General features: G+C 39.5%; 1 protein-coding gene across 10 annotated transcripts in view; it reads left to right on the forward strand.

Annotated features, from left to right (window-relative positions):
- Positions 1–26629, forward strand: part of lama2 (laminin, alpha 2) — a 212298-nt gene that overhangs the window by 153341 nt on the left and 32328 nt on the right. For all 10 annotated transcript variants that reach the window (XM_040018526.1, XM_040018527.1, XM_040018529.1 and 7 more), the window contains 11 exons: positions 2029–2171; positions 3688–3786; positions 5728–5839; positions 14702–14864; positions 20039–20117; positions 20194–20325; positions 23522–23638; positions 23837–24000; positions 24446–24584; positions 25446–25548; positions 25805–25921. In XM_040018526.1, the coding sequence (XP_039874460.1) occupies positions 2029–2171; positions 3688–3786; positions 5728–5839; positions 14702–14864; positions 20039–20117; positions 20194–20325; positions 23522–23638; positions 23837–24000; positions 24446–24584; positions 25446–25548; positions 25805–25921 (1368 nt within the window). The remainder of the gene's footprint in view (positions 1–2028; positions 2172–3687; positions 3787–5727; positions 5840–14701; positions 14865–20038; positions 20118–20193; positions 20326–23521; positions 23639–23836; positions 24001–24445; positions 24585–25445; positions 25549–25804; positions 25922–26629) is intronic.

Genomic DNA, 26629 nt, shown 5'->3' on the forward strand with positions numbered 1-26629 from the left:
TGCATTCCTTCTGTTATCTGGCCTTTCTCCCATTCTGTCCAATGCCACTGAGCACTTTTGGAGTCAGAAGTAGTGACATGCATGCAGCTCCTAAATTTGTTGTATAATGCTGTTTGCTAAGAATTGCCCCTTAATGTCAATAGATTTTGTAATGGGTACATTAGTAAACGCACCCAAAGAAGAAGAAATTCAGGAAGAAAATTGAGAATAAACTATACAGTATCATGGTGTACAGTTATAACTAAAGACTATATCTGCTTAATAATGGAAAAGAAACTTGCTGGGCATTTTATATAAACTTTTAAACCAAGATCCACATCACTACATGACATTCAAAGCCTGACCAACAGACTCGCTAGTGCTTGATCTTAACAGGTGGATAGCATTATAGCTATGTAATAAGTCAGGATATAGCTTATTTCTAAATTAGATTAAACTGAATTACAATGTGACTGCAATGGGCTTCCCTATTAAATTAAATAATTCAATTAAATTTAATTTAACTTTAATTTAGACAAACTGACTTTGGACTTATCAGTCTGATGCAAAATAATTGGGAACACAATATATTGATCACTGAGTATTCAGAAGATGGAAACCGTTGGTGGGTGGAACATTTTGACCATCACTGTCCTGTTTTTATGGATCCAGACATCACATGAGGGAAACTGAGGGATATACAGATTCATTTTGGTTTTAGTCCCACCCTGAAATAATACTTTTCAAACTTAAAAATACTTGACTGTAAAGTCATTAGAAAATTGCTTATTTTGGCCATAAATTTGGTGATTAGTATAACTTTCATGTTATAATCAAACTTCAATGTCCATCTTTTTTCTTCTGTCTGTGTATATAAAGTTTTTGTTTTTTTAAAGACACAGGCGGGGACATTTGCGCTGTTGTTTCTGTGAACTTGCTTAGTGCCACACCTTTAAATTCAGTGGTGTTTTGAAACCTACAAAACCTACCTACTAAATAAACTGCATTACATTTGTAACCCTTACAACTCTTATAATCTCATATAATTTACTATATCAATAGAAGTTTACTATTTTATTATCACACTTCAATAGAAAACATTTACACTATAATATTACACTTGCTTGGTGTAAATATATATATCATTTCAATGGCACACTGGAAATGTTTGCAGTGATAAAACAACTGCCGTTGTATAGTGACTCACACATGTACAATAATATTGTGTGTCATTATTAAAATCCACTATCAGCAGACTTGAACATACTGCTTACAAGCTCCATCTATGTAGTACAAAATGTTTTCCCTCAGTGCCGAAGTTAGTGAATGCAATCCTTCATCAGTGAGCTTCTTGAATAGCTTTGATTTGACAAGCAGCTATTTACTCCCACATACACAATGTAGTCTGCATACAGTACACTGTGTGCGCATATATGTGTGGGTTTGTGTGTATGCATTAAACTGCATGAACGCATGGATTTATTTGTGTTTTGCTGTTTTGTCAGAGATTGATAGAGTAGAAACTGTTTTTATTTTATTTTATTTTTCTTTGATTTCCCTTGTCAGAAATTTTAATTTGTGTAATAAATCAGCCTCAGGCTGCAGAAGGCAAAGAAATTCATACACGCGCGATATAGGAGAATGTGTGTGTGTCTTAGTGAATTCCCTGGTGTGCGCCGTGCATATTTGTGTGTGTGTGTGTGTGTGGGTGTCTGTTTGTGTGTTTTTAGCCTGCAGTGTGTACTTGTAGTAGGCACTTTTGCCCCTGCGCGCTGAATTTCATGCATCACCAGCCCTGTCTTTCTGATGCCAAAGCCACTTAAACAGAAAAACACAAGCAGTCACCACAGTCCCTCATTGATGTGTTTCTGAGCTCGCCCATATAAACACACATTCAGTTGTAAAAATGCACTCAAACTCAAACTTTCTCGAAAAGTTAACATGTCAGCTCACACACAGACACAAACCCATAATGACTGTTTGTGGTTTTAGCTGCCCTCATGACTCACTGCCTTACATCTAACTGTGTGTCTTTACTTGTTTCTCCAGCCTGCGATGATGAGTGCTCTGGTTTGTTGATCAGCGATATGGACCGCCTGTTACGCATCATCAATGAGGTCACTTTGACGACACCCCTTCCACCACCTTATAAGGTGTTGTACCGATTTGAGAACATGACAGAGGAGCTCAAGGTAAGAAAAAAAATGTGTGAGAGTAGTTGGAATTTACTTTTATTTAACCCATGTCATAACTACAAGTGGTTTCATTACTTTGACTTACTTTGACCACCTATATGTGGCGTCCCTCAATTCGATGCCTTCAAATTTCCTCCATTTGAATTCTGGAAAAACTGAGATTCTTGTGTTAGGACATGGAATTTTCTCCAGTGAGGTCGGTCATTACACCAGCCCCCCTGCCAACAATATCAAATATTCTCCTGAGAACCTTTGCATCGTTTTTTGTTTTGTTTTGTTTTGTGAGGCTCTAAGATCCAAATCTTGTTTCTTTCATCTAAGGAACATTTTAATCGGTGCCTTGTCTTACACCCAGTAATTTGAGACTTTTAATACTCCCTTTAAATTCCGCCCGACTTGATTATTGTAACTCACTTTGCTTCGCTGTCCTCCTTAGCCTGTTATTCCTTTTGTTATGTTGCATTTCTCTTTTTACTCTTTTACAATTTTTATTAGAACAGTAGATGCTGGTATCTAACGTTACCAATGGTTGTGACCATTGGTTGCATACTACTTTTTATGAGGCGTTACTTGAATGCTCTATGTAGGGCATACTGATACTCATTGTGCATTCTAACACTACTACAACATGGTAAACTTATCTAATGAATCTACTGATTAACATGTGCATGACATGTTATGATACTTCGACTGCTTCTGTTTGTGAACCATTCAAATGCTGCCTTCTTTTTCTAGTGAAACCTTTTTTTTTGGCCTCACTATGATGTGTCAGTCTCTAGTGGGCTCATTACTTCCCCCTGAGGTCTAAAGACCACTGGTACAATTATCAAGTCACAGTGAGTCCTACACACACCACAGGGAAATATGTACTTTTGTGTTTCAGCCCTGTGATAGACTGGTGACATGTCCAGGGCGTACCCAACTTTTTTTTTACACTTTTTAGACTAATAGGCGGCATAAATAGGCCATAAATAGCCTACTAAGTTGGACAAGCAGTATAGAAGGATGCAAAGATGGCTGGATGAATGAATGGAAATGTTTTCTGCTTTGAAGGTTTTACAAAAGAAAATATGTACTATAACTACTATTTGGTTTATTGTAAAAAATAAACCAAGTAGAAAGCATTTTAAAGTGCTGTGTAATCAAATATATGGTCGTACATTGAGACACTCACTTTAGCTCACTTAAGATGTTCTGTAGGTAAAGGATTATCCTGCATTAACACTCCTTAGTGAGTTTTTCAAATTTTTCCAAGCGCTTAATTACAATTCCATAAAGTTACCACATTTATATTGCTAATACACACTGCACTTTGAGACAATTTAAATATGTTTATCAGATGTGTTTACAATTGAATTATTTATGTCTTCCTTGCCTTTTGCACGCACTTGTTTATTCTTTTCTTTTTAGCTCTATGGCACAAAGCCAGACAGTTCAAAAGCCTAGCCCAGGGCCAAAATGTGTCAGACATTTCTCTCCATAATTCCTTCATCTCTCTGTTTCTCTCTTGCAGCACATGTTGTCGCCTCAGAAAGCTCCAGAGAGATTACTGCAACTGGCTGACTCCAACCTGGGATCGCTGGTTACAGAGATGGACCAGCTACACAGCAGGGTAAAAACCTTTGAGTTTTTCTTTTGACTCAAATTTTGTCTCCATCGTTGTCTGCCTTCGTCCTGTCTTTATCCTTGTTTCACTCTTTCTTTGTGTGCAGCCGGAGAGCAAATACACATTGTGACAGGCACTGAGATCATAGTTTAAAGCAACAGATGTGCACATTGTGTGTAACAGTTTTTGCTGTCTGGGATGTCAAAATATAGATATATAGTACTGAGACACTGGGAATTAAGTGCTGCCATCCACTGAAACATGCAATCATAAATACAGATAAAGGATGTAAGGTAAAAATCGAGTTTGTACAATCCTAAAAGTCTTCTCTTACGCAAGCTTTCTTGAACTTTCTTTCAGGAATAGTTCTCCAGGCTTCTTCAATGAGATTCAAAGCTCATCTTTGGATGTCGATTGCCTTTTGTTCCATTCTTTGTCGAGATAATCTAGATTATAAATGCTAACATACAGTATACCAGTATTATTGAGGGTCAGAGAAACATATTTTGAGCATTTTACTAATCTTTAAAGCAGATTTTTACACAACTTTTAAATCATATATTTATACCTGCATGTTTCTTTTAGTGGTGTTTCCCATACTATGCAAAAATAATGAAGATGAAGTGCAGAATAACTTGTGCCAATTGGTCAAAAATGTCTTAAAGGGCATTTTAAGCACTTGATCATGGCAGTTTCACTTTGATGGTTTGTTTTTCAAAGCAAACCTGATGTCATTTAATAGCTTTCCCACCCTCTGGAGCTCTGTGTTGCTTCTTTTGGCCAGTTATATCGCTCAGCTGGGCGCGGATGAGTAGCTAAGTGGTTGGATATTAATAAAATAAAGTGGTTGTCACACATGAACTCCAGAGAGTTCCAAAGTTTTCATATCTCACATAGAATATACAGCTGGAAACACTCTGTTTCAGACAGTTTGGTTTAGTCGAGGGTTTTGCAGGACGGAGGACACCTGACACCTACTCATGTTCTCCCTGAGCCTGCGTAGGTTTTCTTCAGGTACTTCAGCTTCCTCCCACTTTCCAAAGATAGATTAATTGGTGATTCTAAACTTGGTGTGAATGCGGGGTAGATACAGGTCTTAAGCGCACAGATTAAAGTGCTCTTTGAATGTGTGTGAAAGCCCATAGAGTGATATATAAATCCAGTCTAGTTTATTCCATCTATTATTCTGTGATGCCACAGAATAAAAGTTCAGGGCTGCGCTACCTGTTTGAGAATCAGTCCATGCATAAAAGTAATTAAGATGAAAAGTTAACACTCTAAAGTTTTATATACCACATAAATAATGAAGTATTCTACAAACTCTTTGTCTAATACGCGCTCATTTTTTACCATTTTGAGAGTCAAAGTTGTCTGTAAGAGTAGTTTACCAACACAGAAGGAAAAAAACACTTTTTTAGTGGAGGGCACCTAAAAATACCAAATGGAGAAAAATAACACTCACATTCGTGCTGTCAAGCTGCAGCCTTTTAGGGGCTGAGGCCTTGACATTTGTTGACAGCAATACTATCCCCCACACCCCATCGCACATACACACATACTCTCACACAAACCACCTAAAATGATATAGCATGGTCTTGTCAAATCACAACAGTAATTACCTACACTTTCTTTCTGTCAGTGTGTGCGTGTACATGTACATTGAGTGTATATGGAACTGTTTTCATGTCTGTCAAAAATTCATCCGTCTCTTGTTTTCCTGGTCCTTTGTGAACATGTTAATGTCTGATATTTTGTTTTCATTTCATGTCAGTAATTCATTTATCCTTATATTTGTTTGCACAGTATTATCAATAGTGCTTATGTATTGCTTTCATCGCCCTTTACGTTGAAGATCTCATCCTTCTTTTTTCCGCTCCATAGAAGTCGATACGTTCACTTATTCAGCAGTTGTTCATTATTTTATAACGTATATGTCTTTGTGTACAGGCCACTAAGGTGTCTGCTGATGGAGAGCAGGTTGAGGATGATGCTGACAGGATTCATAAACGAGCCGAGGACCTGGAGCAGTTCATCAGGGACACACTGCTCGGAGCTAAAGGTAGCAGAAATGAGAAGCACCTCTCCCCTATTAGCTTCCTCTATATCCTGCCAACTGGGATTTCAGGATTTATCTGTCTATTGTCTCACTAGTTTCATCTGTCATTAGAGCACATTTCATTAAATTAGAGAATATTACACGTAACAGATCCCAATGGGAAATTTGGGTTATTACATTTCAGGAGAGTGGGACAGAAGAGTATGAAAACGTAATGAAATGAATAATTATCATGACAGAACACATTAAAAACTCCATTTAAATAAAGATGCAGCATCTTCAGAATGACACTGAAGTTGAATTGCACATAAAATAATTACTGTGATAAGAGCAGTGTCATTACAACCAAGACTCATTTCAGCATTTACTCGGAGTAAACAGCTTGTATTCGTTCTATTCGATCATTATTCTTTGAAAGTGTGACATTTTCAAAGTGAGACAAGCAAAACATCTTAGTACCCCCTTGTAAGATCACTAATGGAAAACGTAGCTCAAACACAGTCGCTGATGGGCCAGCTGCCAGTGCTCTGTGCCAGCTGCCGGAGTAAAGTGTTGCCTGACCAATAAAGACAGATCCAGCAGGCTGCAGCATCGCTAACCACGGTGATAAAGAGAGCACCTACCAAGATAATTGGGTGCAACAACTCAGTTGGCTTTGTTCGTTTTGTAGGTAGTTGGCAAGCAACTCTTCCATTACCTTGAAGAGTAGCATCATGTGGCAAAAGAGACTTCTAAAGCACAATCTAGCTCATGTGCACATGAACTACAGTGCTACACAAAAATCTTGAGCCAGCCTTTCTTTTACTAGGAAAATGGGAAATATGTGCAGTGATTTATTGAAATGTGACCACATAATTATAGTGAAATAAACTGTACAAGGTAAAAACAGTTTGTACCATTCTAACAAGCTTAATGCACTACAAAATCGATATTTGGTATGAGCACCTTTATTCTTCAGCACAGCCTGAACTCTCTTAGCCAGGTTAGAATTGCTTTTAGTCCTCAGGAATAGTTCTCCAGGCTTCTTGAAGAACATTCAAAGCTCTTCTTTGTTTAAAAAATGCTGAGGTCCGGGGTCGTTATAGGCCATGTCAATGACTGATGGTGGTGCATTGTGTATGCTTTTATTGCCCTAGCAGTGTGCTTGGGATCATGGTTATGCTGAAAAATGAAGCAGTTTTAAATCAGACGCTTTTTCCAAATGGAATTGCCCGATGGATCAAAATCTGATGGCATTGTTCTGTGTTCACAATTGTTCATAATACCCAGTTTTGACAAGTTACCCAACACCACTGTTTGAAATGTAGCCCCAAACAATGATAGATCCTCCACTATGTTTTATAGATGGCTGTAGGCACTCACTGTTGTACCTGCTTCTTGACTCCATGTATACATCTCTTTATACATTTTGACAATGCCTTGTTGCAATGTCTGCTTCTTGTGCAATAATGCACACCTCTTACTTAAAAATTGCTTCTTCCACTGAGATGGTTTCTGATGAGACTTTATTGAACAGTACATGGATAAACTGAGGGGCCAGATGAATCTCTTACATGCTGTTAATCTGCTGTAGGTAGTTCTTTATGTCTGCCACTTCTTCTTTGGATTATCTCTTGTTTGCTTGGCATATCTCGGACTGCCAAGCATTGCCTAACGATACAATTTCAAACTAGTTGTTTTTTTACACTTGAGTGATTCATAGTTCAGTGTTTAGGGCCTTAACATACAAGAAAGGAAGAAAAAAACATTCTTCTGAAAATTGTCTGCTACAAGGAAAGGACTGAAAATAAGTGAAAAGCAGCCAATATCCAAATAGACATTTTGTAAGACCTTTAGAAAGCCTGGAAAACTGTTGATCAGGAACACTTTAAGAAGTTACTCTTCCTCCCGAGAAGAACGGATCAACATCTTTGCACAATACTGTACTTATTGTGGGTTCTCAGTCATCCAGGTCATGGTAGAAGCTTGGGGGAAAAAGTACTGTACTTGTTCAATCACAAATGGTAGCTTGAGCAGCATTGCTCATGCATACACAGATTCATGCTTCAATTTTTTTTTTTTAAAGATTTGTTTCCACATTGGCCTTTTTTTAAAATATATTTTTTCACGGCAAATGTTCAGCTCCTGTTCACCAGCTTGTTGCTGTGGTGCTAAGTATGTACTGTAGAGTGGCGTTTAAAGGAAAAAACAATAAATAATAAAACAATAAAGCATTTTTGCTGTGTCTTGATAAGAGGCAAGAGAGCGGTGAATCAGAACGGTAATGTTGCATTTCAGAAAATTAGAACAACAAGCTTGTAGCTCGGAAGGAAATCTTTGTAGGTTTAAGAATTCAAACAATCCTGCTGCTTTGATTCACTGTTAATAGAATAATATTGGCTTACAGCACCTTTAAATTAATTTTCAATTAATTAGAACCAAAATATTTTCACAACTTAAAGGTATTTCTTCACTATTATTTGTTTGTTTGTTTGAGTTCTTCATGTGGTGTCTTTGTTTAACCACGAATCATATATTATCCATGTAGCCACAGGTTTAGGGATAAGTACTGTCCAAAAGCAGGATGCTGGTGTAAAAGAGTCTCTCAGGACTTTGCAGTTTTTTCCAGATGGTTTCCTCCAGCAGTGACGACTTCAGGCAGATTGCTTCTTTCTTTGGCTCTGTCTTACGCACACATGCGCCCACACACACTCACACACAAATATATACTCTGCATATGTAACTAGCAGGTCACTCAATTCAGCTCCAGTGTCCTTTTTTTTTTTTTTTTTTTTTTTGCTGGTGCAGCTGCTGTATCTCCTCCTTCAGCTCTGTCAACAGTGGCTTCGTGACCAGCTTGTGATTAGTTTTCTCCTTTGACTCAACACAAAATAAACACAACAGATGATAACTCAAGTATAAAAGAGGTTTCACTGCTTTGTTTAGGGATTCCAAGCCATTAGCAGTCTTCCGTGTGGGAGTGGACGAGAATTGAACGTGTAGCTTTTGAGCTTTTGTTTAGCCAAAAGTGCTTTTTTGCTCGATACTTTGGTTGTACTAGAACCCTTCATGCTCTTCTTTACCTACTATTACAGCTGACACCACATTTAGTCCCTGTTGTTTCAATATTAGCCTTAAAGCGGACTACTACACTTTTTCTCTGGTAGTGTGTTGCAGTGGTGGAATCTAAATAAAATGGACAAAGTTTCGAATAATGAAGTTAGTTTATGTGCAAGTTATCCCTATAAAGACTTTGAACTATCCTAAATGAACAGTTTCGAACAATCGTTTGTACTCTTGGTTGTGTATGTCACTGAGATTATATCCCTGATGTGGTTATCCCTGGCACATGGCTCTGGCTGTAGAAAATCAGCCTATTTGTAAAGCCTCTGTTTACAAGGACCAGCCAGCAGTGAACTGGCTATGTGGGCACTAGGTTAAACAGGTTGTTGCCGACAGCGGGTGGACTCAGGTCCAGTGTAGGATGAACTGTGAAGAAAGAAAAGCTACTCCCCTTTTTTCACATTTAACAAAGTAAACATCAGTGACACAATTCAATGCAGTGTGCCATCACCAAGATATTTTTTTAACCCAGTGCATCTTTGGCATTAGAAAAAGCTGCCGATTTCAAACAGTCTCCACTCACTTGTTTTTGAACTCTCATTTTTAGATAAACTTTGCTGTCACAAAACTGTTTTTTTCCCCCCTATTCTGAGTATTTTTTTTTATTACTTGTATTCATGCTGGCTGGAAAAGGGTGTTTTAGTATGGACAAAAGACGCAACCCTTTAACAGAAAAACTAAAAACACTGCAGCTCCATGGCAACCACCTAAACTTTATCTGCTGATAAAAGCTCCATAGCGAGCGAATAAGTGGATCTTGAGTGCAGCTTGGTTTGTCACCTGTTTCCACAGTCGCTCCCTGTTGTCTAATGTGTTGTTCTCTGTGTTTTCCCTTTCAATAACTGCTCCAGTTAGACAGTCAAAGCTTTAAAAAAAAATAATATTCTTGTTGGTGAAAATGGTAATATATGTGCGTGTGTGGCTCTAGTTTTAGTCACTTTATCCTGAGCAACTCTAATTGAATTGTACTTAGGCTTAGCACAAATAAATCTATTTATAAGTGGCTCTTCCCCCCCTTTGCTGATATTAGGTGGGAACAACAAACAAGTGTGCTCTTTCTAAAACTGTGTAGTCAAATAATGAATTATTTTGATTTCCACTATGAAAATTTTATGGCTTGTGTGATGAAAAGAAAGTTACTAAACCAACCCATTCTGGCTGGCTGTGATGAAACTGTCCTCTTCTTGTTGTTGCTCCCAGCTCTCTGGCCCTCTGCCTAATCATTGTGTGATTATGGTTGTGTGCGCGCGCGTGTTTGTTTCTGAGAGAGGAAAAGAGAGACTGTGTCGCAGCTCACTGGATGATTGAGAGTAGCAATTAGAGTCTTAATTAGTGGCTATCACAAACGCGTGCGCATGCACACACACACACACCAGATACACAAACACTGATGCCAATGTACACACACATTCATACAGCTGCGCATGCACAGCCACACACGTGCACACACATAATAATACTGTACACACTTTTCTCTGTGTGCGTGCCTGTGTTTACTAGATAGCATAATATGATTCCATCCACGTTTTAAGTGTTTAATTGGCTTTTAAATCCTACTATGTAATTATATGGCTGTGACACACACTTACAAACTCATAGACATACGCACACACAAATGCAACACGCGCACACATACACACATGCAGTACAGCTGTTCATTAGCATGATGGCTTTACTTCTGTCTTGGCTCTAATCACGGCATGTTTACATTTTAAATGAGCGGAAATGCTGCATTGCCACAACTGCGCACACATACACTCAGGCCCACCCGTACACAAACACCTTCCAAACACTCACATACTCCGTTTAACTTTGAACTTACTTTAATCATATTGTGTTTACATTTCAAATGAGAAAGGATTGCAGCATTACAGCAGACACACAAACCACACAAACACACATTCAGTTTTTCCCTCTTCTGTTTTCGTTTTGAATAAGCAAATACACAGACACACTTCTCATTAGGGTTGCAGCAGTTTGAATATTGTGAGCCATAGAGTTTCTTTTTTTTTACTGTATTTTAATTATTGATTAGTTTGAGATTTCACTAGCTGTAATTTAATTAAAGAGGGGCAGACATAAACTCCTTTGCTTTGAATAGAGCTTTAGCGTGTGCATTTGTGCATCTTACTGTCAGACTTTGCCAAAGACAGAATGTCCGTCAGGTTTGGCGTGTTCATCTGTTTGGCTGTGGTACATCTCTGTTTAAATGAAGATGATTTCTGTGTGCACTTCTCAAACTGTCCCTAGCATCCACTTCTGTCACACCAGTCCTCTGCATGTCCTCCTTCACTCCTATGTGGTCGTCCTCTTTTCCTCTGGCCTGGCAGCACAGCATTCAGCAACCTTTGTCCAATACATCCACTATCCCTCCTCTGCACATGTCTAAACCATCTCAGCCATGCCTCTCTAACATTATCTCCAAACTGCTCAGCCTGAGTTGTCCTCTGATAATTCTACCTTATAATAATTCTGTGGACTGAACAGGCAAGATAATACTTGAAAACACACAGTGTTTCCATCATTAGATTAAAGTCATACAGGTTTAGAAAATTCAATCTGTGGATGATGAATTTAGTATTTTGTGCAGTTTCTGTCCACTACTTTGGTGATGGCTGAAATTTCTCAGCAGCTAATGGATTGCCATGAAATTTGTGCTGAATCATTTGCTGAATGTTAGAGTGTCCACTATCCGTTTTGTAAATTAACAGTTTGCGTGGTGTGAACATTTTCAGAATGTAGTTTTACTTCTTTGCACTAAATAGTAGGGCTGTGCGATATGACCCAAATCTCATATCCCGATATAAGAATTCTATCGTCCGATAATGATATAAATCACAAAAATGTAACATTTTCTGTAAATTCTGTGAATCTCGGGCAGCTCGACTTGCGTGAAGTGTTTCCAGCTGCGCGCCATGTAGCTGGAGTCGAGTGTTTTAACCGATGCATGAAACTACACATTTTTAGACATAAGTTGTAACGGCCGCCGTTTTCTTTGTGAGTATTTATTACACGGCATGCTGCGGGGAAAAGCCTGTCCTAACATTTGAGTCTAAGGTTTATTTTTTAGCACCCGGCCGCGCTTTTTTACTTCTCATCTGTAAATAACCTGCTCTTTCACGTGATTCAGTTTATTTTGAAAAGTCTCAACAGGATCTTGAGTAGTGATGTGCTGATCGAGCCTGAAATATCGATTCCTCCGATACCAATCATCTAGAATCGATTCTCACATTAAAATATCGATATTTTAGTCATTTCGAGTAAATTTGTAGTTTATCACTAACAGGAACACAGTGGAAAGAAACTATATCATTCGATTGTCTACATTCAAAGGAACTACTTCCTCTTCCGCCTTTCATAGTCATGTGCGAAATACGGCTGTATAAATGTCTCGCAGCCCCTTGGCATGCATACTCACAACAATGGCTGAGCCTAATTGGAGTCATGTGTGGACTTATTTTACCTCCACAAACAGCTGAGACGTGGTTTGCGATACATGTGGCAAAAAAGTGCTCTAAGAGTGAGGTGTTGTGGCTATACTAGGGAGACGTGCAAAACGGCTGTTGGGGGGGGGGGGGATACATTTTACAGTGTTTATTTATCGGATAAAATACGTTAAATGTCACCGTTATTATTGGCCGACCCGGAAACAGCGGGGGTGTCCAAATTCAGAGGCTGCTTCCACCTGAGGACCCGGCCTTCGTGGTCTAAAGAAAGCCGGGTAGTACGTCACGAGCTCCCTCGGTGGAGTGAAACTGCCGTCTGCTCCTTGCTATCTAAAATATAACCGGGCGCTGGCGTAAACACTCGATCGTCTCACACTTCTGTTTAATCGTTTTCTGTTTGACGTTTATTCCGCTGTATGAAAACCCCAGAGGAACCCTCCCAAGGGATTAATAAAGTTAAATTTAATTTAATTTAATCTAATAACTTTAATCTCAGCCAAACCGATTTACTCACGAACAAATAAAACACTGAAAAAGCCAAACAATAACATTTTTAAGTTATCAAAGTGACTTATATATCATGTTTAACCCGAGTAGCGAAAGACCGCGGGGGTTTGAAGACGATATTCGAAGTTTACACAGCTACATTCTCACCTGAAAATATGTTAAAAGTTTTTTTGCGACCAAGAAAGAGAAATAAGAGTAATATTAAAACCAAGTAGCTGCCGCCATTGTTGGAAACTGGAATTGGCTGGGCCGCGCTATGAATTCTGCAATATGGTTTTTCAATTTTGTTGTCCGGGTGGAAAATCGGGAGAAATTCGGGAGAATGGTGGCTCCGGGAGATTTTCGGGAGGGGCACTGAAATTCGGTATTCTCCCGGAAAAATCGGGAGGGTTGGGATGTACGGTTGTGGCAACATCACTAACCTTGTCAAACACCTCAGAGTAAATCATATCACAGAATATGACGAGCGTATGTTGAGACTGAAGAGGAGGAGAGGGACAGGTGCTGCTAGGGCGAGACAGACGTCTCTCACAGAGTCCTTTAGTGCTGCAGGCAGGCAAGGTGTTCAAATAGCGCACAACTTCAGTTTTTTTATTTCTATATGATGAACTCTGCATTATTAAGTGATAAGAACAAGTAATCTGATGTCCTGTAATCATAATGATGCTATAATTTGAGATACAATAAATAAAATAAGTTTTTGTACAAAGTATCAGTATCGGATCAGTATTGTCGATACCACCCTGAATATTACTTGGTATCGGATTGGAAAGAAAATCAGTGGTATCGCACCTCACTAATCTTGAGCTTTATTGTGAAAGGTTTATGTGGAACATAAACAAGTGGACACGCGATGCTGTTACCTTCGTTGTTGCTAACCACAACGCATAAAAACAGGCGCTTGTCCGTCTGTAGTGTGGTTATATTAAATATAAGAGAAAGAGAGAACTTTAAGAAATTAATATAACCACTACAGTGACCATCAAAACGATGAAAAAATATTGCCGTAAACAGTTTATTTTGCGACACCACGAAACAAACTATAGCGTAAAATGAAACGATAGACGTTTTTATATCATCATCCGATATATATCGTTATATCGAACAGCCCTACTAAATAGGACATTTTTTTTCATGTTTTTATCCATCTTTATGGAGTTATTTTTGCTTACACAGTTGGGCTGTATATTGCCTATACACTAAAAGGAGATTGACCCTCTTGGCTGTTTGTCTTGTATATAACAGACTAACTACTGAAAATTGTCAAAGAAGCTGATCATGGTGACAAACCCACAAAGAACTGACAGAGAAATCTTTAGCTCTGATAAATAGATTAGACTCTCCCTTTCATGCACCAAGCTCTGGTGTGTTAATGTTGTTTTTAAACTAAATTTGATCATCTAACAACTGAAAATACCCAGATTATTTTCCCAGGAGAGAGTAAAAAATAAAACTGAGCTAAAATATAAAGTGAATATGTCGTTACAGGAATTGCTGGCCAGTGTATAAACTGATTTCATAAGATGATTACGTGTCAGTGGTGTGTTTCAAAGCTTGTTTTGAAGTTCTTCTGCTCTTGGTTGCTGAAAGGTTTGTTAGTGAAGCTAAGCAGAACTGTTAAGGTGACTAAAATAAAAACATCTGAACTTGATAATACCTATATATATTTAAAATATAAAAGTTCATTATTAACCCTGAGGAAATTTAAGTGAATCTGAAATGCTTGTAAAACTGTGACTGCATGAATTGAGTCTGTCCACCTGCCGTGTTCTAGATTCAGACTACTTTCACGTTGTGTCTTTGTCTCCAGACCTCGAATCAAAGGCTGCTGAGTTGAATCAGTCTCTTTCACGGAGAGGTGGAACTCCAGAAAAAAGCCTGAGCGAGATGAAGGAGGAGATCCAGGCTATGCTGCATGAGATGAGGCAACGACAGCTGGGAGGGAAGAAAGTTATTGCAGAGGAGGAAAACAAGTATGGAAACACATGAACACATATGTACAGAGGTCATGTTTTTCTATCACACACACACACACACACACACACACACACACACACACACACACAAAAGGAAAACTAAGTAAACAGACCAGCCATTGTTTTAGACATATGCTACGGAGTGTGTGCAAACCATAAGGTGGTAATATACAGAGATAAAATATGCTAACAGTCATGTCTGAGTACAAGAGAAAAAGTGAGCATCCATGCTATGGGCACTTTTTGAGGATGCTTGATGTTTCTCTTTCTCGCTGTCTTCATTATTTTTATTTTATTTTTTGTAAAATTTGTAGATTCAAATCACAACTGTTATCTCTAGGTGCTTTATAGTGGAAAGAAAAAAACCTAGTGTAACAGTGGAAATCACATCAACCAGACAAATAAATCTATGATCAAGCATTGGGTGATGGTGGGAAGGAAAAACTGCCTTTTATCAGGAAGAAACCTCCAGCAGAAGCAGATTCAGATAGAAGCAACCACCTGCTGTGACATGTTGGGGGGGGTGAGGGTGAAGCGAAATGAAGAAAGGAGAACAGGGGGAGACAAGACGAAAAAGTCCATGTGGGAGAGAGAAGACACAACAGTGCCATGTAAACACACAAAGAATAAATTGAGGTGAGTGGAGATGAAGTGCTCAGTACATCACAAGTCCTGCAGCAGCCTGAACCTATATCAGCATAACCAAGGGATGCTGAGGGTCATGTGATAAAGCCAAAAGTATAAGCTTTATCAAAAGGCCAAAGTTTAAAGTCTAATCTTAAGTCTGTCTACCAAATTCTTAAGTCTGTGATAGCCGAAGGCTCAGCCTCCCATTCTGCTTTTAAATACAATATGAACCACAAAATGCTCTATTAAGATAATATAGTACTACTGGCTCTTTAAGATATGAGGAGGCCTGATTGAGGAAGATATGAGCGGACTTTCTACAGTAAATGGGATGGTTCTTATATAGCACTTTTACTCTACTTGAGCACTCAAAGCGCTTTATACAACATTATACATCACCCATTCATTCAAGCACTTTTTTCTGTGCTTAAGCGCTTTCTGTCTAACATTCAAACACATTCACACTCAGATGGAAGCATTGGAGAGCAACTTGGGGTTAGTATCTCGCCCAAGGATATTTGGCATGCAGACTAGAGCAGCCAGGGATCAAACCACCAACTTTCTGATTAGTAGATGACCTGCTCTACCACCTGAGCTACAGCCACCCCGAAAATGTGAGGAGAATGATTTTAATTCAATTCTTGATTTAACCGGAAGCCAAAGAGAGATGCCACCATCTGGGAAATATTATCTTGCTGCAGCATTTTGGATCAACTGAAGGGTTTTCTGAACAATCTGGTAATATTGGATTATAATAGTACAGTTTAAATATTCTGAATGCTTATTTAATTTACAAACTCGCTTTTCAGCATCACTTTGAAACATGATGTTTCTAAATTTAGTGATAATAAAGAGATAAAAGAATGCAGATGAAAGAAATCAACACATTTGTTTGATGTGACTCCAGGATTCCACCTACCAGTTATTTTGCTCTCACTTGTTCAAGACTTTGCATTTACTTTGAGCTGTTTTTACTCATGAAATTGTGAGTGGTGCCAGGACATTGTTCCAATGTGTACAAAACACTCTGCTTCAGAGATTTTCTCTCACTTGTAAATACTCGGTTTGATTTTAGCAAGGTTGCTGCCTGGGTAGAGTGTGCAGAAGGCAGGAAGTAAGAAACGCATTCGCTTTTTGCAAAATCACCTTTTGTATTGTCACAAAGTGGACATTTCTACTTATGGTTTGCGGTAAATTAGTTTGAAAAAAATTAAACTTGTGTGTAATTACTTTGTAAATGCACTATGTTTGTTTCTGGCCATTTAAATAAAGAAAATTCTGCATCTGTATTGATAAAGTAAACTGCAAATGATGTCAGACTTGATATTTTCAAGAGTTAGAAACTAGTTTCATTTAGATTCTAATTGTTTATGGAACTTTCCGTGAATGCCGGGAATAAAAGAAAATCACCTTCATTTGTAAAACAACACTGCACTGAGTATTTGGAAAATTGTTAGGTAATATGTAGAGGTTAAATTAAGCAAACCCATCATTCCTTTGTGATTGATTTCTTTCTTTTTTTGGACATTGGGTATCAGATGTAAACCACTCCCACTTACAGAGATCTGATTGCTATGTGTCCTAAAGCCCTGTTGATGTTTCCCCCTTTGCGTTCCCACACTTTCTCTGTCTCTCTCAATGCATTTGATGGAATTAGTAATCTGTTCCCGTCTTCCCTCCTTTGCTCCCTCTCTTTGTCTGTCTCTTTGAGCAGTAAATGTTGACAAGGACGATGAGTTAATTAAAAGTATCACTGCGGGGGCAGAAGCGGAGAGAGACACAGCCATACAAAGAACAGGTAGTGAGAAGAAAAGTCACAGAGGGACAGGGGAACAGCTAACAGATGGACAGCGAGTTGTGATGGGATAACATATGAGGAAAAACAGAGACAAAGAAAAGTTGCCACTGCTATTCAGTGACTTGCCTGTCAGTTCACAGTGCATTATTTCACTGAACCCTGAGGGGAGCAAAGAAAACGCTAGCAAAAAACAAGTGCTAAAATGAGCAAAGCTGGCACAATTATGCATACTGTTTATATTTCATCTAGATATGCCAGAGTTCAAAAACTTTGCAGTGTGCTGCAAATGTTACTTTCATTCACATGCAGCATTAGTATATAATGATGTTGTAATAATTAATTGTTAGAGGCGCCTGTTATATTTTTTTAACTTTGACTTTCTCTTGCTATTCTCCACAGGGTTCATTAAATTTTCATCAGATCAAATCATTACCTTCCATATGTCCCTAAAATTATATGAAATTGTCCTCTGAGTACTCTTAACTGGAGGACACTAGATCCTTGTAGTCCTTTTTAATGCTGAAGGTGAAAATTGCACTCATTACAGGACTCACTGGTAAGCATATGGCTACTAAACTGTTTGAAAGTATTTCTGCTTTCTAAAAGTTCACATCATGGCAATAAGTAAAAGCTGCATTCAAATCTGGATGGGGGATTAAATAAAGTAAATTCAGACAAGTTAGTTTTCATGTCATGTTTACTGAACAATATGGGTGTCCAGAGGTGAATGACATAACTCAGAAAAAGGTTGCACTGTAATTCAGGGCTCTGTAAATGAAACTGAATTGAATTGAAATAAACGGTATAATTGATGGTTAAGGTGCATGCTGGTGGGCAAATCGCACAATCAAGTGTTCTGTGCAATAAGATCAGTGTAGGCAGACAAAGTTAAGCTGAAAAGTATTTAGAATTCCAACTTTTACTTGCTTCATCTCTCAGTTAAAGAAGTGGTTTTAACAAAATTTGTAGCACAATGTTAAAAAAGGTAGAGTGTTCCTGCACATAAACGGTGCTTTATCTTTGTTGAGACAGGATTTCACACGAGTTTGTGTTATCCATGTGTTACATGTTCTTATGAGCTCTCATTGGCATGCATTCTGTGATTCACACCTTGGAGCAGAAGTCTCCTCAAAATACGCCGGGTGACCCAGTCTTCTTGTTGGGCCTGAGGATTGCTGAGAAAACTTGTGGCTACAAACAAGAGTCGAAAACACCACAATTTGCAGTGAAAGCGCCTGCAGCCTTTGAAACTAAAGACAGAGTTTCACAGTATGTCAGATTGGTGCTCTGTGAACGTTTTCCCTTGAGTCTGTCCCCTATGTACACATCCTCTGATGCCCCGAGCCAGCTAAGCAAGAGAATATTTGCTACAAGCCACCCAAAATGTGAAGTGGTGACTTTTAGGTGTCTTCAACATGACAAGATGTCCATGTTGAAAATGCTCAATGTCTTGGTTGTTGCAAAACAATCATTGCTGCCCACTGGCTAGTTTTCCTTTTCAAGTTTTTCATTTTGAGAAGTCTTTTCTGGAAACATTCATGATGATGCACTGCGTTATGCAAAAAGCCCCCTAAATTCATATAAAGGCTGAAACAAGGGCTTGAGAAAGTTTACACTCGGCCAACTTTCTCACCTTCATACAGCTGGCCGTGTATGCGACGGCCATGAATGTTGCAACATAAGTTTCAGAGATTGTACTCTCCCATCCAATTTTGTCTTTGGAAATATGTGGCGGTAGACTGTTTGAACACCTATGAAGTATTTCTGATGGAGTATACTGGCTCTCTAAGCAATCAGTGCTCTGCTCTTTCATTTGCTGGATGCCTGGTACCACACTGCTCACCTGAAAGCCATGCACTCACTTGCTTCTACTGCTGTTTTCATTTCATTTCATAGCCTAGAATGCACATGGAGTGTCTGAGTCTGCCTTTCCCATTGAGGAAAATGACTATTGTCACCTCCCCACTCTCAGCCTTGCTGAGCCTGATGCTGTAAAAAGAGAAAATGGATTGTTCTGTAAAAGCCAAACACAAACATTATACATAAATACATTTGCAAATGATCCATCCCATGTTAGATACTCAGTGTGTACTGCACTTAGAATGAGAACAGCACAACAAAACTATTAAATTTTAATGAAATGTCCCTTAAACAAAGCCTGATGACAGCTTAAAATTCCTTTTATATTAAACAAAGTCTCTGGATTGTTGGCTCTGGATATTTGTGGCAGCAAGTTGAATGCAAAATTTATGCCTCGGAGTATTTCTCAGACAGGCAGCCTGATGAGGCTCGGTTGTTAGGTTTTAGTTATCTTTTAGAATCTCGTTTTCTTCCAGTTTTATTTATTGCTGTTACTTATATAGCAAATTCTGCTGCAGTGTATATTACCACGTGTTGCTTTACCCCCTCACCCACACAGACACGCATGTTAGAGTGATATTTGCAATGTTTTACATTGCTGCAATTTAATCTATCTTAGCCTGAGGGGTCAATAGACAAACGCTGCTAATTTCAGACCCACATTTCAGTGTTCAGTCATATGGAGTGATTATTGTCTTCAGACTAGCAGAGGGTCTTTCACACATGGCAGTAACTCCCATCCTCTTGTCTCTTCTGTGGATTCTAGTATTCGCATGTGACACTTTAATCCACTGTTCTACTAAGTCATGTATGACACTGTGCAGTAACACTGTGGGATTTAATGGAAATAATCCAGTCTCTCTCTCTCTCCTCTTTTTCCATTCAGTTTAGCAGAAGAGTTGTATCAGAAAGTCCAAAGACTCTTTGGTAAACCGCATCAGGCCACTGAAGACCTCAAGGCAGAGGTGACAATTAATTTTACTTATTTGTCTTCAGTTTTACTAAATGAATGGCTTAACACCTCCTTATCTTCTTTCTAAGATAAAAGAGAAGCTTTCGGACCATGAGGAGAAGCTCAGGGATGCCCATGGTCTGCTCATCTTTGCCCAGGGACAGACAAGTCTGGCTGGCTCACTGGCTTACCAAAACCAAGCTAACCTCACAGCCCTGGAGGTACAAGCACGAGTTTACATTGTGACCTCGTGTCCAAACTGTGTGTTTTGTGTATAACTGATATTTTGAGATGTCAGTTAGTTAAATGTTGTCATAATGTGGTAAGCAAAGCCTCTTTGCCTCTTTAACTATCACACGATGGGTCGATCGTGGCTCAAGAGTTGGGCATTCGTCTTGTAATCGGAAGGTTGCCGGTTCGAGCCCCGGCTCCGACAGTCTCGGTCGTTGTGTCCTTGGGCAAGACACTTCACCCATTGCCTACTGGTGGTGGCCGGTGGCGCCAGTGTCCGGCAGCCTCGCCTCTGTCAGTGCGCCCCAGGGTGGCTGTGGCTACACTGTAGCTTGCCATCACCAGTGTGTGAATGGGTGGATGATTGTGTACAGGGAGTGCAGAATTATTAGGCAAATGAGTATTTTGTCCACATCATCCTCTTCATGCATGTTGTCTTACTCCAAGCTGTATAGGCTCGAAAGCCTACTACCAATTAAGCATATTAGGTGATGTGCATCTCTGTAATGAGAAGGGGTGTGGTCTAATGACATCAACACCCTATATCAGGTGTGCATAATTATTAGGCAACGTCCTTTCCTTTGGCAAAATGGGTCAAAAGAAGGACTTGACAGGCTCAGAAAAGTCAAAAATAGTGAGATATCTTGCAGAGGGATGCAGCAGTCTCAAAATTGCAAAGCTTCTGAAGCGTGATCATCGAACAATCAAGCGTTTCATTCAAAATGGTCAACAGGGTCGCAAGAAGCGTGTGGAAAAACCAAGGCGCCAAATAACTGCCCATGAACTGAGAAAAGTCAAGCGTGCAGCTGCCAAGATGCCACTTGCCACCAGTTTGGCCATATTTCAGAGCTGCAACATCACTGGAGTGCCCAAAAGCACAAGGTGTGCAATACTCAGAGACATGGCCAAGGTAAGAAAGGCTGAAAGACGACCACCACTGAACAAGACACACAAGCTGAAACGTCAAGACTGGGCCAAGAAATATCTCAAGACTGGTTTTTCTAAGGTTTTATGGACTGATGAAATGAGAGTGAGTCTTGATGGGCCAGATGGATGGGCCCGTGGCTGGATTGGTAAAGGGCAGAGAGCTCCAGTCCGACTCAGACGCAAGCAAGGTGGAGGTGGAGTACTGGTTTGGGCTGGTATCATCAAAGATGAGCTTGTGGGGCCTTTTCGGGTTGAGGATGGAGTAAAGCTCAACTCCCAGTCCTACTGCCAGTTTCTGGAAGACACCTTCTTCAAGCAGTGGTACAGGAAGAAGTCTGCATCCTTCAAGAAAAACATGATTTTCATGCAGGACAATGCTCCATCACACGCATCCAAGTACTCCACAGCATGGCTGGCAAGAAAGGGTATAAAAGAAGGAAAACTAATGACATGGCCTCCTTGTTCACCTGATCTGAACCCCATTGAGAACCTGTGGTCCATCATCAAATGTGAGATTTACAAGGAGGGAAAACAGTACACCTCTCTGAACAGTGTCTGGGAGGCTGTGGTTGCTGCTGCACGCAATGTTGATGGTGAACAGATCAAAACACTGACAGAATCCATGGATGGCAGGCTTTTGAGTGTCCTTGCAAAGAAAGGTGGCTATATTGGTCGCTGATTTGTTTTTGTTTTGTTTTTGAATGTCAGAAATGTATATTTGTGAATGTGGAGATGTTATATTGGTTTCACTGGTAAAAATAAATAATTGAAATGGGTATATATTTGTTTTTTGTTAAGTTGCCTAATAATTATGCACAGTAATAGTCACCTGCACACACAGATATCCCCCTAAAATAGCTAAAACTAAAAACTACTTCCTCAAAAATACAACTTGCCTAATAATTCTGCACTCCCTGTATAGTTAAAGCGCTTTGGGGTCCTTAGGACCAAGTAAAGCGCTATACAAATACAGACCATTTAGACCATTTACATTGACAGTAGATTCTGTAAAAACACCCTTCTGTTGTCATTACAATTACTTGTCATTGTATTTGCCGTATACTCTAAAGTGCTGAAGCTGCAGTATTTCATAAAAACCGACTCTGAACCTGAAGCATCTACATGAACACTGCTGTGTGATGTCTTTGTTACTCCCCATTTGCTCTGTACTTTCTACTGTGGCCTGGATAGCTACAGAAAAGAGCACCAAAATGACTGTTTGCATATTTTTGTACCCTTCCATGCACTTGAGAGAGACCAGTGCACAAATTTATGCTCATACCAATAAGCATGTTCCAGTCTTTAAGAAGTTGGGTCACAAAGTTAAAGGCACGAGGCCACACGTTACCCAACGTCTGATAGTAACGATAACGTTATAAGTGTATTTTATTTCTGACTTTAGACATAAGACAATTAAATCTTTTAGTTTCTGTCTCCTAAACTGAAAAAACAATAAAAATGCTTAATAATCCCAAAGACTGAAATTCACCATCTATAAATCATTGATGCCACTTAATCTTATTTCGTTGAGAAGCCTTGTGCATGTGATTAATCATCAAGAAGAGCATAACCTCTAACAGAAAAAAATAGCAAACATTTATTGAATAGATTATCCTACATATCCTACAGGAAAGATTATACAGTCTTCTATCTCTGACACACTCAATCAATATAGTCTCACAGCAATTTCATTAAATGCACCTTGCTAGTTACGGCTCACTACCCCTTTTGCCCTCAGAACTGTCTTAATTCTTTGTGGCACAGATTCGACCCAGAAACACTGCTTAGAGATTTTGGTCCATATCAACCCGATGGCATCACACAGCTGCTGCAGAATTGCCAGCTGCACATCCATGATATAAATCTCCTAGTCCACCACATCGCAGAGGTTCTCTGTTGGATTGAGATCTGGTGACTGTGGAGGTCATTAAGCTCATTGTGATGAAACCAGTCTGAGATGATTTGGGTTTTGCGACATAGCACATTATCCAACTGGAAGCAGCCATCAGAATGTGGCTACACTGGGGTAAAGAGATGGACTTGACCTGCAACAATATTTGGGGAGGCTGTACTGTTTGAATGATGCTCGGTTGGTACTAAGAGGCTCAAAGTGTGCCTACAACATACCCCCACACACATTACACCACCACCACCAGCCTCAACCAGTGATGTAAGGCCAGATGGATCCATGCTTTCATGTTTTTACCACCAACTCCTGACCCCACCATCTGAATCTGGTCCTGTTTTCTTTTAATGCAGAGGAAGCGATCTGCAGTCAGCGGAGTGAAACAGGAAGCACAGAAGGTTCTTAGAGAAGGAGAACGTCTACTGGGTGAAGCGAACCAGCTTTCTGACAACGTCAACAAAGAGATCGAGGTACGGAAATAAACCTTTCGTACTCTGTAACACTTTAAACCTCTGTCCACTCTAGAATATTCTGCCTCAGGTTAGTTGTATTGCTTTTGTCTTCAAGAAAGACAAATTTCAGTTTGGCACATATAATGTTATTGTTATGTTTTATTAGCATTAAAAATCACTTTTATGTAGATCTGAGTCTCTGTTCTCTGTTCACAGGACTTGGAGGAAATGGCGAGTGAGCTCGGGGCTCTTCATGGCCGGCTGGATGACAGAGTCAGTCACCTCACTTATGGTTTGAGCGATGGTCGCCTGGCTTATCGCGTGCAGGATGCAGAGGAACATGCCAAGCAACTTAACGACTCTGCAGCCATTTTAGATGGGTAAAGGGAGTATACTTTTACAGTACAGAAAAGCACACACGTAGGCCCAGGTAGTATTTACTTCAGGCCGAGTGTGATTTTAAAACGGGTTCATGTTGCTTTCTTTCATGTTGTTGTTTTTTTTAATAACATTTGCTGGTTACAGCTTTTTATTCAGTTTCATGTAACTGTAAGTTAAATATCCAAATCGACTCTTAAGCGCTAAAAGCATACCATCATCAACTGCACGCTCAGCTTCACAGTTCAGTTAAGCTGGAATATATCATGCTCAAGTCCACCCAAAATCCAACTAATGGCAGTAAATGTTGAGACATGAAAAGTTCTGGAAATTCTCATTATAACTTCCAGTTTAATTTAACTGCTTACCAAAGTGTGTATAACAAATAGAACAGGAAATCAATGTCCATTTCTTCCTCCCCCCCCCACCCCCCCCCCCCCTTCACAGTATTTTGGCTGAAGCTAAAAACCTTTCCTTCAATGCGACAGCCGCCTTCAATGCCTACAGTAACATTAAAGCGAGTGTTGATGCAGCAGAGAAGGAAGCAAAGGCAGCCAAACAGAGGGCGAGCGAGGCGCTGGCACTGGTAAGAGGACGTGCACTGTCACGTAAGGAAACACATGCTGTATGTAACTCGCCCTGTATTCAGCTACTGTAGATACCAAGCACAAGCAGTTTAGCAATCCGGACCATGAAAGTGTTCTCTCAGCACAAAAGATAGTGTGTGTGTGTTTGTGTGTGTGTCGCATGCAGTAACAGTAATGTAAGCTTGTGCTCTCCATTAGTCATGGCTGAGGGATCAAAGCACAGCTCTGTCCCTCTTCTTCCTTCCCTCTCTTTCTCATTATCATGACTCACACCTGAATTCTTCCTTTTTCCTTCTTTTATTTTTTAATTTGTCCCGTTTCCTATTCCCTTTCTTTTTTTTCCTTCTTTTTTTTCTTTTTCCCTCGCACGTTTTACTTTTTTTTTAAACGTTCACCTTCATCTTTAATTTTTTTTTTCTCCATGTATTTCCTCTTCTCTCCTTTTTCACTTTAATTTCCTCTGAGCCAGTTCATTCGTCTGACCGTAATTCTGCTGATACTTTACCCTTCTCTTGTTGACTCATGCGGCTCGTTTGCTTTTTTCGCCGCCTTAATTTTTTCTTTTCCTTTGGCAAGTAATATGTAAAGGGCTAAAAGTGAAAAGCAAAGGGATGAAAAAATGATTCAAAGGGTTGAACACGGAGAAACAAAGTGATGAATAGTTAAGTAATTTGAATCCCTTTCTTAGAGGATCATTTAGCAATGCGAAGTAGTTATGCTTTGATCTTACAGTCGGTACCTCTGTATGCAGATTACTGCACCTTTACATTTTTTTTTAAAATTTGTGTGTGAACCCAAAAATACTTTATTCTGAGAGCATTTTAAGTCACACAATTTGCACTGTTGCTCCTTGTATGCAGGCTTTAGGTCCAGAGATCCCAGTAAAGGAAGCAGCTCGAGATGCCCTGCAGAAGAGTCATGTACTGTTGGATCAAGCTAAACAACTTCAAAATGAGGTCCAAGGTACTGTCGGCGTATGTGTATCCAAAATGTATATTATATATAATGCAAGAAATAGGTTCCTTATACAATATAAACAAGCCTTCCAATTTTAGAGCAGTGTATCTGATATCACTGTCGTCCTACATTTGCCTCTCTATGCCTTTTTCTCAGTCACTCTTTCCCATTAGGGAGGTGAGGGAAGTGATTTCATTAGCAGGCGGCCTTGGCTTCAAATCAAACCACCATCATCATTTACTTTGTGTGTGTGTGTGTGTAGAGAATGCAGCTGGTGTGGCCGGGCTGAAGGGCAGAGTTAAAGCAGCGAAAGACAAAACCAAAGACCTGCTGAAAGCTGTCAATGGAACCATGGCAACGCTCAACGCCATCCCCAACGGTATGATTGCATCATTGTGTGTGTGTGGGGCTGTGCATGCACACACAAGTGTGGGCGAAAGATAAAGAGAGAGTGGATCAATATCAGTGTGCGGATAGAGGTCAGTTGCTCGGGTAAACTCAACTTGACACATGTCAGTACTCACAGATACGCACTCGGAAATGCACTGCGGCGATAGCAAAGTTACTGAACTGAAGTGTTACACATGTTTGTGTTTGGATCGACACACAGAAAGCTCTCAAATGTAGCAATAGTAACAGTTCAACATGGAAACATTAGCCTTAAAAATAAATGAATATGAATAATAAAGAGATTTTTACCGGATTTCCCTAGTGTGATGTCACCGTCCGCTTAGAGCAAATATTCAGCGTGATACTTTTATAGTTTCAGTCTCAAACAATAAAATCTGTTCATAGACTGACCCTATGCAAGTGTTGTATCAAAACAAGCTGTGTTTTTATTCTGGAGACTTCTGGTCACGTCCAGCATGATCAGAGCAGGGATTCACATTTAATCATCCAAGTTTCACTTTCTTTTACCATGATGTCTAAGAACTATAATCCTTGATACTAAGTGATGAATTTAAAATTATTGTGCAGCGTGAACTGAGAGAGCATATATCTGTGTGTGCTCGTGTGTATGTATGTAATGTGATGCCATAATCAAACCAAATTAATGCCAGACGTTTGCTTTGTGGAACTTACAGAG

The sequence above is a fragment of the Simochromis diagramma genome, unplaced genomic scaffold (genome assembly GCF_900408965.1).
Source record: "Simochromis diagramma unplaced genomic scaffold, fSimDia1.1 OVJJ01000802.1, whole genome shotgun sequence".
In the NCBI taxonomy this organism is placed as follows: Eukaryota; Metazoa; Chordata; class Actinopteri; order Cichliformes; family Cichlidae; genus Simochromis; species Simochromis diagramma.